The 13,398-nt window shown below is 27.7% G+C and overlaps 3 protein-coding genes across 7 annotated transcripts in view; 2 read left to right on the forward strand and 1 right to left on the reverse strand.

Moving 5' to 3' along the window:
• LOC124947233 (neurexin-4) lies at positions 1-11,219 on the forward strand. 4 transcript variants are annotated; one of them, XM_047489103.1, is made up of 11 exons: positions 1-142; positions 651-746; positions 3,818-4,014; positions 4,619-4,760; positions 4,847-5,217; positions 5,758-6,096; positions 6,191-6,665; positions 6,752-7,081; positions 7,187-7,492; positions 8,446-9,072; positions 9,210-11,219. In XM_047489103.1, the coding sequence occupies exons 1-11, from the start codon at positions 79-81 to the stop codon at positions 10,064-10,066; spliced, it is 3,804 nt and encodes a 1,267-aa protein (XP_047345059.1). In that variant the 5' UTR covers positions 1-78; the 3' UTR covers positions 10,067-11,219. The 4 variants fall into 4 exon arrangements, with proteins under 4 accessions (XP_047345059.1, XP_047345060.1, XP_047345061.1 ...); XM_047489104.1 differs by lacking the exon at positions 3,818-4,014 and adding an exon at positions 2,815-3,011 and having other exon boundaries at positions 73-142; XM_047489105.1 differs by lacking the exon at positions 3,818-4,014 and having other exon boundaries at positions 103-142.
• Positions 100-2,341, forward strand: LOC124947240 (L-aminoadipate-semialdehyde dehydrogenase-phosphopantetheinyl transferase). Its single transcript, XM_047489126.1, has 3 exons — positions 100-142; positions 651-746; positions 1,236-2,341. Exon 3 carries the CDS (start codon positions 1,316-1,318, stop codon positions 2,177-2,179), a length of 864 nt encoding a protein of 287 aa, XP_047345082.1. The 5' UTR covers positions 100-142; positions 651-746; positions 1,236-1,315; the 3' UTR covers positions 2,180-2,341.
• The window catches only part of LOC124947234 (CTP synthase), a 5,279-nt gene continuing 3,090 nt past the window's right edge, over positions 11,210-13,398 (reverse strand). For both annotated transcript variants that reach the window (XM_047489109.1, XM_047489108.1), the window contains exons 6-11: positions 13,057-13,344; positions 12,887-12,975; positions 12,501-12,802; positions 12,318-12,425; positions 12,006-12,218; positions 11,210-11,915 (exon numbers count right to left, since the gene is read on the reverse strand). In XM_047489109.1, the coding sequence (XP_047345065.1) occupies positions 11,827-11,915; positions 12,006-12,218; positions 12,318-12,425; positions 12,501-12,802; positions 12,887-12,975; positions 13,057-13,344 (1,089 nt within the window). In that variant the 3' untranslated portion in view covers positions 11,210-11,826. The remainder of the gene's footprint in view (positions 11,916-12,005; positions 12,219-12,317; positions 12,426-12,500; positions 12,803-12,886; positions 12,976-13,056; positions 13,345-13,398) is intronic.

A 13,398-nucleotide genomic window follows, 5' to 3' on the forward strand; every position in this document is an offset into this window, starting at 1 on the left:
GGCCTGTTCTTGAACGCGAATACGCATTATTGCGTTCCTTTATTATTGTTTTTTTTATTTAAATAGGGCAATGAAAGGATGAACACTTTCAATTGTTTTGTGGTCGTCTTTGCTCTTGCGGCAAATTCATTGACAAACGCATGTAAGTAAGAATTGTTGATTTTACGAAGATAATCAGCGCGCGACATGTTTCAAGCGTGACTCCTACGACCAAGCCCACTTGAACATGGCGTTCGAATTGACGATATGACAGTACTCATTAAAAAATTTTAATTCTTACCATTACGTTTCATTGAAATAATCGAAATGACATATAAACGTTTATTCATGATATAAATATTTCAAATAAAAATTATTATTATTAAATTATATAACCTTTTAAATATGCTATATGATCGAAGATTCGCGCAAGCGTATGCTCGACGATATTTTTGTTTATTTATATTATACTCGTTTGTAAACGAATGAGTTGAATACTGAGTAATTCGTAATTATTATTAAAATAACATAGAATATGATTGTAACGTTCTTCAAATCAATTTTATAATAATCAATATCAACGAATAAATTCAAATGTTACATTTTTATGCTATTGAAAAGATGCCAGTCTTTACGATCTCTTTCTAATGTTTATTATCATTGATTTTTAGATGATTACGAATGTAATGTGCCTCTTTTGGATAGAGCTCATTTAACAGCAACTACATCTTTACCGGAGAGAGGACCTAACAATGCAAGACTTAACGGTATGATTTATAAATTTATTTATATAAATGTGTATTTTTATGATTCATTTTCTATATCTTAAGCTTTATATTAAATGGTGTGAGTTATCATTTCCTCTATAAAATTATCTGAATATTTTGTGATACTGCATAAAGTATATTAGCTTCTTGCTTGCCTAGCTATTTTCTTTAAATCTATCTTGCTATCTTCTGTTGCACACTACAATTGCTTTTATCTATTGGTGATCTCTACTATCTTCTTATGTGTCTAAAAAAAAAAAAAAAAAAAAAAAAGAAAAAAAAAAGAAAAGTATTGATGAGTAAATTCTTAAGGCACGCCCAAATTAAGTACAATGATCTTCTTCTCAACACACCCACATTCAATTATAAGATACTATTTCAATATCTCTCTTCTGATTCATACATATTACAAAGTTTTATATTAATTTTTTCCTTAAAGAAAAGTAAATTGTATTAAAATATCAAGTATATTTTATATATTTGCTTCAGGTGGATACTAATAAAGAACAATAATAAGGCCGTACAAAAAGAGAGTAGAAATATTATGAATTTTATAAAAATTTAATTAAATGAAAAGATATAATATCAATATCGATAAAATGAGTCAAAGTGTTCGTTGGGCATTTAATTGGAAAGAATGGAATCCAAGTGAAAAAGAATTTTCACATGCAATTTCTTGTGTACAACTAGAAGAGAAAGAAAGATTAGATAGATTTGTATTTCGAAAGGATGTTAGGGCTTCTCTCATAGGTAGATTATTAATGAGAAAGTTTGTTAATGATTATACAAATATTCCATATGATAAAATATTATTTACAAGAGATAACAATAATAAACCTATTTTAAAGAACTCTCCAATAAATATTAGCTTTAATGTTTCGCATCAAGGATATTATAGTGTTTTAGCAGGTGAAATTAGAGATGTATTATTGGGTGTAGATATTATGAAATTAGAATATACAGGTGGTAAACGATTATCTGAATTTTTTCGTATTATGAATAGAAATTTCTCATCTTCTGAATGGGATGAAATTCGTGGTACTGCAACTTGTTTGGAAGTTGAACAAATTTCTATGTTCTGTAGGCATTGGGCTTTAAAAGAAAGTTTTGTTAAAGCTTTGGGAATAGGAATAGTTACAGATCTTAGAACAATCGATTTTAAAACCAATTCAAAATTAGTTCCTAATAAATTAGTATGCGATACTGTGCTATATCAGAAAGGAAATAAACAAAATTGGTTATTTGAAGAATCATTATTAGACTCGGAGCATTGCGTTGCTGTAGCTTTGCAAGAAAATGGAATAGCACCTAAATCACAAAATAAAATGTTTGAACTGTTAGATTATAATAAACTTTTAGTAAACGCTATACCAATGCATTCAGAAGATGAACAGTATGTGAAAAAGTATTTTAGTAAAAATGAGAAACCTTAAACATCTCTAACAAAGCTATACAATAATATTGTACAATGTACATAACTTTCATTCTATGGGAAAATAAATTTATATAAAATAACATGTGATTTTGTAACTTATCTTCTAATAGATAATAAAATGTTTGCTTTTCAAAAAAAAAAAAAGTTATTTATTTTAATAAATAAATTTTGCTGGAGTTCATTAAAATATATTGAAGAAAGTTTATTGATTAGTAGAGATACCATATCAGTACACATCTGACATAATCTTGTTAATGAGCATTAACCTACTTAAGTTAAATATATGAAATCTTTAATTTTTATGATATACTATATATATTTAAATATATTTTAAATAGAACAAAAAAAAAAAAGAAACAAAAAATCACACCACAACATAGTTTTGATATTTGTAGTGTAAATGTTTGTAAGTAGACTATTATTCTATATTCAGATATTTTAATGTAGTAAAATATACTATTCACATTTTTTTTTTTTCTTTTTTTTCTTTTTTTTTTTTTTTTATACACCCAAAAAGTATTGACTCAAGGACAGTTAAATTCTAGCTTTCAAGTATCTATTTATCTCTGTTAGATATAATTGCATTTTTAAGTACACTTTGAGTTGCATGCATGCATACATGTTGTGGCATAGGCGGAAACGCATGGACGGCTAGCAGCTCAGACTTTGGCCAATACCTGATTATTGACTTGGGTCAAGTAATGAATATCACGGCTGTGGCAACCCAGGGAAGAGCCCATAAGAATGAGTATGTTATGGAATATGGTATCAGCTATGGTACCAATGGTCTTGATTATGTGGATTTTAAAGAAGAATCTGGTAATATCAAGGTAAGTTACTCATTCGCTGTGTAGCCTATTAGTTTTAATAACATGAAATGTATATAAATTTTAATGTAGAAAATCAGCATGTATATAACTTAATACAGAACCATTAGATTAACATTGAAAGTTTAATAAATTATAAGTATTAACTTCAAATTAATCTATAATTTTTTATTAATATAATTGATAACATATAACAAGAAATATTCACAATATGCTACTATTTAATTGTAAAGGTAGGTTTTCAATGCATGCCCTAACAATTTATATTTGCATGGTGCTTATCAGTTCATAACATCTAATTAATATTCATCATATTCATAATAACACCAGAGTTAAATCATTTGGAAATTGATGGTAAGAAATCAATGCATTTTTATAGAAATATAATTGTTATAGCAAGAGAATAATGTTCTTTAATATTTTCACAGTTGTACTATTATAATACAAACTAATACATTGACGTCAAATATTTTTCAGATTAAAAATACTAACTGTCAGACCATTTTAGCATATTGATGATATTTAAAAATTTACAATAAATGAAGTATTAAATGAGATATTTCATTTCATGACATCAATGTTTTAGTAACACTATACTATTTCTATATTTTGCATTATACTATCGTTTAATAAATGATATAATATATGATGAACAAAGAGTATCATAAAAATATACATTCATTATCATTATTAGTAAAAATAATTTAATATTTTGATTATTGATATATTCATTGCCACATATGCCACATCATTTATCTGCTTTGCTTTCACTCTACTCTTACATCTGGACACGGGGCTGGGCTTTACAGGGGAATCTGCGTGGTCACCAGAACTTAGCAGTTATGATCAACATCTTACTGTGGAACTGAGCGACAGATACGAGATACGCAGCGTCGCAACACGGGGTCGTGCCCATACAAATGAATATGTGACAGAATATATTGTTCAATATTCTGATGATGGTCAAGCCTGGACTAGTTACGAAGGTCAAGATGGTGTAGATGAGGTATTGGATAAAAAAAAAAAAAAAAAAAAAAAAAAAAAAGACAAAATAAAAATAAAAGTTGAGACTTTATTTTTTGAAAGTACATAGAATTGACTACATGTATATTTTTATACAGGGTTTGATTAACATCTTTGGGTTGATAAAATGTATACCAGTAAAAGATTTTTATTTTATCGGTACCTTCCTGTAGATTTTTGAATTATTAAAATCTAAAATATTGACACCTAATCTCCTCCAAAATCCTTTTGTTAGAGTTATTCAATGATTAGTACAAATAATTTTTTAAGAAACGATACCTCCTTTCTATTAGAAATCATATTATTTATAGTTTATATCGTCTGGAATGTTTCATTGCGCTTAAATGCTTTAATTAACTATTGATATCCTAACAATACTAACAATATTTATTTGCATGTTCCTGTTCATTCTCATTTAGTTGTTTATGAATATGATTATTGTTAAAGTAAAATTTTATCCATAGTAACATATTATTTGTTTTTATTATTTTCCTTTTACTATATCAAATATTAAAAACATATAAGTTTATTTATCAATATAATCAATATGTTTATTTTATTAAATTTATAATATTGTTCCTCTTTAGATGTTCAAAGGAAACACAAATGGAGATACTATCAAACTTAATAAATTTGAAGTTCCAATTATTGCACAATGGATAAGAATAAATCCAACCAGATGGCGAGATAGAATATCATTGAGACTTGAATTATACGGATGTGATTATGGTAAATATTAAAATCACGAAGTAATATGTAAATTGATAATGTCGCATGATATAAATAATTACAATAATTTTACTTTATATTTACAGAATCCGATGTATTATCATTTAATGGGTCATCTTTGGTTCGTTTGGATTTATTAAGAGAACCAATTGAAACAGATAGACATTCTATACGTTTTCGTTTTAAAACGAATTTTGCAGATGGTATACTAATGTATTCACGTGGTACACAAGGAGACTTTATTGCATTACAATTACGTGACAATAGAATGTTATTAAATATCGATCTTGGATCTGGTATTATGACGAGTTTATCAGTAGGAAGTCTATTGGATGATAACATGTGGCATGATGTTGTTATATCAAGAAATAGAAAAAATATTTCTTTTTCTGTTGATAGGGTGTTAATAAAAGGAAGAGTTAAAGGAGAATTTCATCGTCTAGATTTAAATAGAGCAGTAAGTTCGATATATATGTATGTATATACACGAATACATGATTTACGAAGAAAGATCATAAATTTGCGATATGATTTCTGATGAGAATCATTAAATCCAGCACAATTATGTTATATACGAGCAAAACAGTATCATGAAGTAAAAGATGTTACATTTGAAAATGTATGGTAACAAATTTTGATGTGAAAAACATTAGATATATGTATCTCTGAAGATATAAAATGTAAGTTTATCAGTTATCTATCTCAAAATGTGAATTATTATAATAAAATTTTATTTATCATTGCAAAATCCAACAATTATGGATCGAAACGAAAATGGATCTATATTCATATGAATTTTTTTAACTCAGATAATGACTTCAAAAATTATCTCAAATTTAAGATCTTTCTTTGTGAATTATTTTATGTATATGTATGTGTTTGGATGAATGAGTTAACGAGGATGTAAGCTTGTACGCGCGTATGTGTAAATATCTAAATAATACTTATATTTACTCTATTGTCATATATAACAATTATGTTTATTCTACTTTTACAGCTTTATATTGGTGGAGTACCTAACAAGCAGGAAGGTTTAGTAATAGGTCAAAATTTCACAGGGTGTATAGAAAATTTTTATTTAAATACTACCAATATTATTCATGAATTAAGAGAAACTGAACTTACCGGAGAAAATCTAAAATATCACAAGATTAACACGATTTACAATTGTCCTGAACCTCCTGTCATTCCTATATCATTTTTAACGCCTGGATCTTATGCTCGACTTAAAGGTTACGAGGGTATTTCTTCGTTGAACGTTTCTCTTGGATTCCGAAGTTACGAAGATCGAGGAATAATTCTTTATCATAGATTTACATCTCCAGGATACGTTAAAGTTAGTATATTAAATATTTATAAATATATAATATCTATTGATTCATCATAAAGTAGATACTTTAATTAATAAATTTCGCAATATTTATTTTTAGCTATTCTTAGAACAAGGCAAGTTGAAAATCGAAATCGAAACAAAAGGAAATTCAAAAGTGATATTAGATAATTTTGATGAAAAATTTAATGACGGAAAATGGCATCAGGTTATCTTAACAGTGGCAAAAAATACTCTTATATTAAATGTCGATGGTAGACCTATGAGAACTAAACGTATTTTGGAAATGATAACTGGATCATTATATTGGATTGGTGGTATGACGGGAGAAGAAAGTAATCGTGGATTTGTTGGCTGTATGAGAATGATAAGTATTGATGGAAATTATAAGTTACCAACTGATTGGAAAGAAGAGGAATATTGCTGTAAAAATGAAATTGTGTTTGATGCTTGTCAAATGGTCGATCGTTGTAATCCTAATCCTTGTAAACACTCTGGTATATGCACTCAAAATTCTGATGAATTCTTCTGTGATTGTGCCAATACTGGTTATTCAGGAGCTGTTTGTCATACATGTAATTATTCTATAGAAAATTAATAAGTCATTTTATTATACATTACAAATATTACATAATTAAATCATTATCTCTATTTTAATTAGCATTACATCCTTTATCTTGTGAGGCATATAAAAATATGAATTCGGTAAATCAAAGGGCAGAAATTAAAATTGACGTTGATGGAAGTGGTCCATTAGCACCCTTTCCAGTTACTTGTGAATTTTTTGCCGATGGACGTGTAATGACAGTTCTAAGGCATAGTAACGAAGTTCCAACACCCGTTGATGGATTTGAAGAACCAGGCAGTTTTATTCAAGATATCAATTATGACGCTGATCTCGATCAAATAGAAGCTTTTTTGAATCGATCAACGAGATGTAGTCAAAGAATAAAATACGAATGTAAACACTCGAAATTATTTAATTCACCAGGTAAAAAGAAAAAAAAGAAAAATATTTTATTGTTCTATTTTATCTCAGATTTATTAATATTATCAGATTATCATTAAAATTATTAATACTAATTATAACCTTTAGTTCCGCAGAATGATTATTTTAAACCAAATTCATGGTGGGTGAGCAGGCAGAATCAAAAAATGGATTATTGGGGTGGCGCTTTACCTGGTTCACGTAAATGTGAATGTGGAATACTTGGGAATTGTGCGGATCCAAGTAAATGGTGTAACTGTGATGCTGACTTAGAAGGTAGACTTGAAGATAGCGGAGATATAACGGAAAAGGAATATCTTCCTGTGAAGCAATTACGTTTTGGAGATACTGGTACACCATTGGATGAAAAAGAAGGCAAATATACCCTGGGACCACTTATTTGTGAAGGAGATGGTACGTAAAATTTATATCATCTTTTTATATTAACATTTTATAATTTTAGTTAATTCATTTTCAACTGTTTATAAGGATCTGAGTTACCTTGGTATTCTATTAAAATAGGACCAGGTAAGAGGTAGGATCGTTTTTCAGTGGATCTTTTTTTCTTTTTTCTTTTTTTGTGTTTTTTTTTTTTTTTTTTTTTTTTTTTTTTAAGCTTACAAAATTAATTGAAAAAATTTGCTTGTAATTGAATCATATTATTAAGGATTTAATATAGTGGTCCAATAATACTATGTAATAAACCAAAGGGTTTCTATAGGATTACTAACAATAATGCATATTGATAGATGAAATAGATGCAACATTTTTTTTTTTTTTTTTTTTTTTTTTTTATGCGACAACCGCGGTACTTATATATTTGTACAACGTCTTTGATTTGTTTCTACTTATTATAATTAGTACATATCAATAGAAATTTAAAAAGTATCCTATAACAAACTTTTGGCTATCCATGAGTCAATCTTGGTCTTTTCGAGCTAGGACGACTCATCTTCTTCCGATAATTATTATCTTATTTGTGCTAATTTTTGTATATATCTGCTGTGTATTTCTATATTTGATTTACGTATCGCTAAATTATACCATTTCCACGCAAATGACCGAAAAGCCTGCGTGAGTTCAACCCTTAATGGATTAGAAATAATTTTTTACAGAATTAATTCATGTATATAGGCACTTTGTTGTACCAACGTAAACGTCGTATCTGACGTACGTGCGAGACGCTCTATTGTATATAATTTATTATAAACAATTATATATTAAGCTAGTTAAAATAATGTTGTGTAAACATATTCGATATCTGTATAATCGCTACGATATTAATTGTAACGTGGACTGACGTTACAAAAAAAAAAAAAAATCTTTTAACTTATTCATAATGTTATATATTATTATTTTTGTTATAGATTTATTCAAGAATGTAGTAACATTCCGCATTGTTGACGCTACAATTAATCTACCTACTTTTGATATCGGCCATAGTGGGGATATCTATTTTGAATTTAAGACGACGATTGAGAATGCTGTAATTATTCATAGCAAAGGCCCTACGGATTATATCAAAGTTTCTATTAATGGTGGAAATCAGATACATTTCCAATATCAAGCAGGTGGTGGACCACTTGCCGTAAGCGTTGACACGTCTTATAAATTAGCTGACAATCAATGGCATTCCGTATCCGTTGAAAGAAATCGTAAAGAAGCTAGAATAATTATTGACGGAGCATTGAAAAATGAAGTCAGAGAACCTCCTGGACCAGTTCGTGCACTTCATCTTACTTCAGATTTGGTGATTGGAGCAACTGTTGATTATAGGGACGGCTTTGTAGGTTGTGTAAGAGCTTTGCTTTTAAATGGACAATTACAAGATATTAGAAGTTATGCGAGACGTGGAATATATGGTATAAGTGAAGATTGTGTGGGACGATGTGAAAGTAATCCGTGTCTTAACAATGGTACATGTCATGAAAAATATAATGGATATTGGTGTGACTGTCGTTGGACTGCATTCAAAGGACCAATTTGTGCGGATGGTAAATATAATTAGAATTTTATATGTCTATAAATTTTGTAAAAAATATATGTCTCACCATTTGTTAATGTTTTTCTTTCTTTTCTTTTTTTTTTTTTTTTTTTTTTTTTTTTTTTTTTTTGTTTACGTGTGTTTCAGAAATCGGCGTTAACATGCGTTCAAACTCAATGATAAAGTATGACTTTATGGGCAGTTGGCGTTCCACTATTTCCGAAAAGATTAGAGTTGGATTTACAACGACTAATCCAAAAGGTTTCTTACTTGGTCTGTTCTCAAATATTTCAGGAGAATATATGACGATCATGGTTTCTAACAGCGGTCATTTACGTGTCGTTTTTGATTTCGGTTTCGAACGACAAGAAGTTATATTTCCATCGAAACATTTTGGTTTAGGACAGTATCACGACGTTAGATTAAGTAGAAAAAATTCTGGATCCACTCTTGTCTTAAAAGTTGATAATTATGAACCAAAAGAATTCCATTTTGATATTAAAACTTCCGCTGATGCTCAATTCAATAATATTCAATATATGTATATAGGTAAAAATGAATCTATGACGGAAGGATTTGCAGGTTGTATATCTAGAGTCGAATTCGATGATATATATCCTTTGAAATTATTATTTCAAGAGAATGGACCAGGAAATGTTAGATCTTTAAGTAATACACCCGTTACCGAAGATTTTTGCGGTGTAGAACCAATTACACATCCACCAAATATTGTTGAAACACGACCGCCACCTGATGTAGACGAAGACAAAGTTAGAGCTGCTTATAATGAAGTTGATACTGCAATTTTAGGAAGTATATTAGCTGTTATTATTATAGCTTTAGTAATTATGGCAGTACTTATAGGAAGATACATGTCGAGGCATAAAGGCGAATATTTGACTCAAGAAGATAAAGGTGCTGAAATTGCATTAGATCCAGATTCAGCGGTTGTTCACTCTACGACTGGCCATCAAGTTCAAAAGAAAAAAGAATGGTTTATATAAATCTATAAGGTAATATAATTAGCGAGTGCACGTTTATCTTTGGATATATTATTAAGAGAAAAAAAAGTATACATAGGGAGATGAGAGTCCAAAATTTGTACTTTGTTTCTCTATTCCCATGTAATTATAAAATTAATGATAAGTGTTTGACATAGTAGAAATGACTGTCTACCACTTTATACAGTTATAAGATAAATCAACGAAAATGTTACAATAATCGCTATTATTAATTATAAAAGAGAACTTTAAGTTCAACGAGCTCAGAAAATAAATGTCGAATGAATTGCCACGATCGATAAAATGAAAAACTATATAAGAATTTCATTAGTGCAGGGATTAACGATGAGCCATATTTTTTAATTACGAAAATATGATTATTTTCAAAAGTTATTACAAATGGCTCAATTATTTCATATAAATACTTGTATGAATATAAGTATTTATACTGTAATTGTAGATATATTAATATTTATTATCTGTACATCTGATATTATAATTAGTGAAAAATATAATTTATAATTATTAATCAAAGTCAAAATAGCAGAAATAACTCAGCATTATTAATCCAGATTTTATTTTTCGATTTCTTTGTCGAATCATTTTTATATTAATTTTCTTCAAACTAACGCAGACATCGTTAAAATTTAAATTGATCTTTTTATGTCATTTAGTGATTTAATTTTAAGAATTTCTCATATGATCAAAACTTTTTTTCAATGTACAAAAGCGATTTTATTACAGTTATACATCTTTATTTTTTTTTCTTTTTTTTTTTTTTTTTATACTAACTCACTCAGTATTAGTTGTAATGTTTACCGTCCAAAGTGCATTTTTTTTCCTTTCTTTTTTTTTCTTTTTTTTTTTTTTTTTAATTTTTATTTGTTTTATTTTTGTTCGTTAATTATGTTTTTACATATCTTTAGTTTCACATAATTTAGGAAATATAAATCCACATTGATAACTTAATAATTATAATCTAGTGTACTATTCTTAATTATATACTCAAGATATTATGATGGAAATGTATGTAAATATGACATTTTTATATGAGCAACTTTTATTACTTTTACCATTAAATTGTATTTGATAAATTGTAATTAGAGGATGACATTTTTTGTCAAATAAAAGCAAACATACGCAAAGTGACAAATAATAACATGAATTTTATTCAAATTTTCTCTCTTCAATTTTTCTATATAGGTACAGTTTTACAAGTCGAGTAGAAAATAAGCTAAAGCAACTTTCTTCACTTTGTTTTCTACCTGATATAATTTTCTTTTATTATATATAAACGTGCATAACAATAACTTCAATAATATATAGTATTTTTTGCAGTTAACTAATGGGAGCACATTCAAAAGCAGAAACAATTTTTTGATACTTTTCAATAGAAAAATAATATAAATCTTATTCTTATTAAACAAGAGAAACTAAATGATAAAATTAATATATAGGATGATATCTATATATTTTTAGATATCGATATAATTAGAAATGTGAAACAATATATTTTTCATATATTTGTGTACGGGCAGTTTGGTTTCAGCTATAGGAAAAACTTTATATATAAATATGAGATTTATAAAGAAAAAAAAATTGGAAGTAATTAATTTAGAATATAATATATAATATACATTTTTTAAATATATACCAATATATTTAAATATATATATTAAAAAATGTAGATTATATTATAGTTAAACCTATATTGCCTACTTAATATAAATATATATCTTATGTCAAAATATTTAAAACTTCCATTAATCATTACTAGAAACAACACTATTACTTTTACTTGCTTCATTTGATGACTGTAACTTTGTTGAATCAATAAGTGGATATTCTGTATCTAAAGAAAAAAAATAAAATATAATTGTAATATATTAAAATATACTTGTATATATTTCCATATATGCTACATAATAAAATGATATATTACCAGATTCATTATCACTAAGTTCACGTGGCGACAATTTACATCCTCTTGCTAAATAATGTTTTAATTTACCAATACTAGCCAATATTAATCCTAAGAATGGAGGTGATGGTTTTAAAGGCCTCGACAAATATTCTGGATGAAATTGCGTAGCAACATAATAATTATGTCCATTTAACTCTGCTATCTCCATACGAACATTGTCTTCGTCTCTACCTAACGTATAGAATTTATATTTTTCAAACGTTAGAATGAAGTACAAAATATAATAAGGATTATTAGTGATCAGATATTAATTATTTAGCTTAAACTTACCCACAAATATTAATCCTGCCTCTTCTAAAACTTCAACATATTGTGGATTTACTTCATATCTGTGTCTATGTCTCTCTTCTATATAGTTTTTATTTCCATACAATTGTTCTGCGAAATTATATGAATATTATAAAATGAACACTTAATAATAAGTATTTTAATGATCAATTTCAATCCATTTACTTAAAACAGAATCTTCCTCTGGTTTAAAACGCGTATATCTTTTTCCAAGTCTCATAGTTCCACCCATTTGACCTGGATTATGTTCTGGCATATCTATTATAATTGGATGATCCGTGTTAGGATCAATTTCTGTACTATGTGCTGTTTCTAAATTTAAAATGTTTCTTGCGAATTCTATAACTGCAACTTGCAAACCCAAACATATACCTAAAAATGGTACGTCATTTGTTCTACACCATTTACATGCTTCCATTTTTCCTTCTATACCTCTCCTACCAAAACCACCAGGTACTACCACACCACTGTAATATTACAGAGTTATATATAATATTCTTATGATATTTTTATTATACTCTAATACAAGCATGATAGAATTTTAAACTTACTTGCTTTTACAAAGCTTTTGCCAAGTTTCATGATACAAAACTGGGTTATCTGCTTTAGTGGAATTTTCTAAATTAGCAGCTTCTATGAACTGAAATGATCTTCCATTTAAAAAGACAAACAAAAATGACAACAGTACGTATTATGTAATAGCAAAAAAAAAATATCTTACCGTTAAATTTAAACGATAGCCAACTTGCACAGAAGCATGTTGTAATGCTTTTATAATTGAGGCGTATGAATCTTCTAACTTTGTATATTTTCCTACTAAAGCAATATTTACATCTTTTCTTAAATGATCAATTCGATCAGCCAAATCCTTCCACTTACGCATAAAATAACGAGGACGTGGCATACTAATGTTTAATTGTAATCTATCATTAAGAAATTCTATGACACCTTGATTTTCCAGAAGAAGAGGTACACGATATATAGATGATAAATCATGGATAGTTATCACCTATCAAAAAAATATTTTAATTATTCTTGATATTTCTCATACAATTAATAAATA

This window comes from Vespa velutina, chromosome 2, assembly GCF_912470025.1.
Source record: "Vespa velutina chromosome 2, iVesVel2.1, whole genome shotgun sequence".
NCBI classification, from domain to species: domain Eukaryota; kingdom Metazoa; phylum Arthropoda; class Insecta; order Hymenoptera; family Vespidae; genus Vespa; species Vespa velutina.

Coding starts and splice junctions, on each gene's coding strand:
- LOC124947233 (XM_047489103.1), top strand. CDS start 79: ATGAACACTTTCAATTGTTTTGTGGTCGTCTTTGCTCTTGCGGCAAAT. Junction 143..650: donor AAATTCATTGACAAACGCAT/GTAAGTAAGAAT, acceptor ATTGATTTTTAG/ATGATTACGAATGTAATGTG. Junction 7,082..7,186: donor GAAATTATTTAATTCACCAG/GTAAAAAGAAAA, acceptor TATAACCTTTAG/TTCCGCAGAATGATTATTTT.
- LOC124947240 (XM_047489126.1), top strand. CDS start 1,316: ATGAAAAGATATAATATCAATATCGATAAAATGAGTCAAAGTGTTCGT.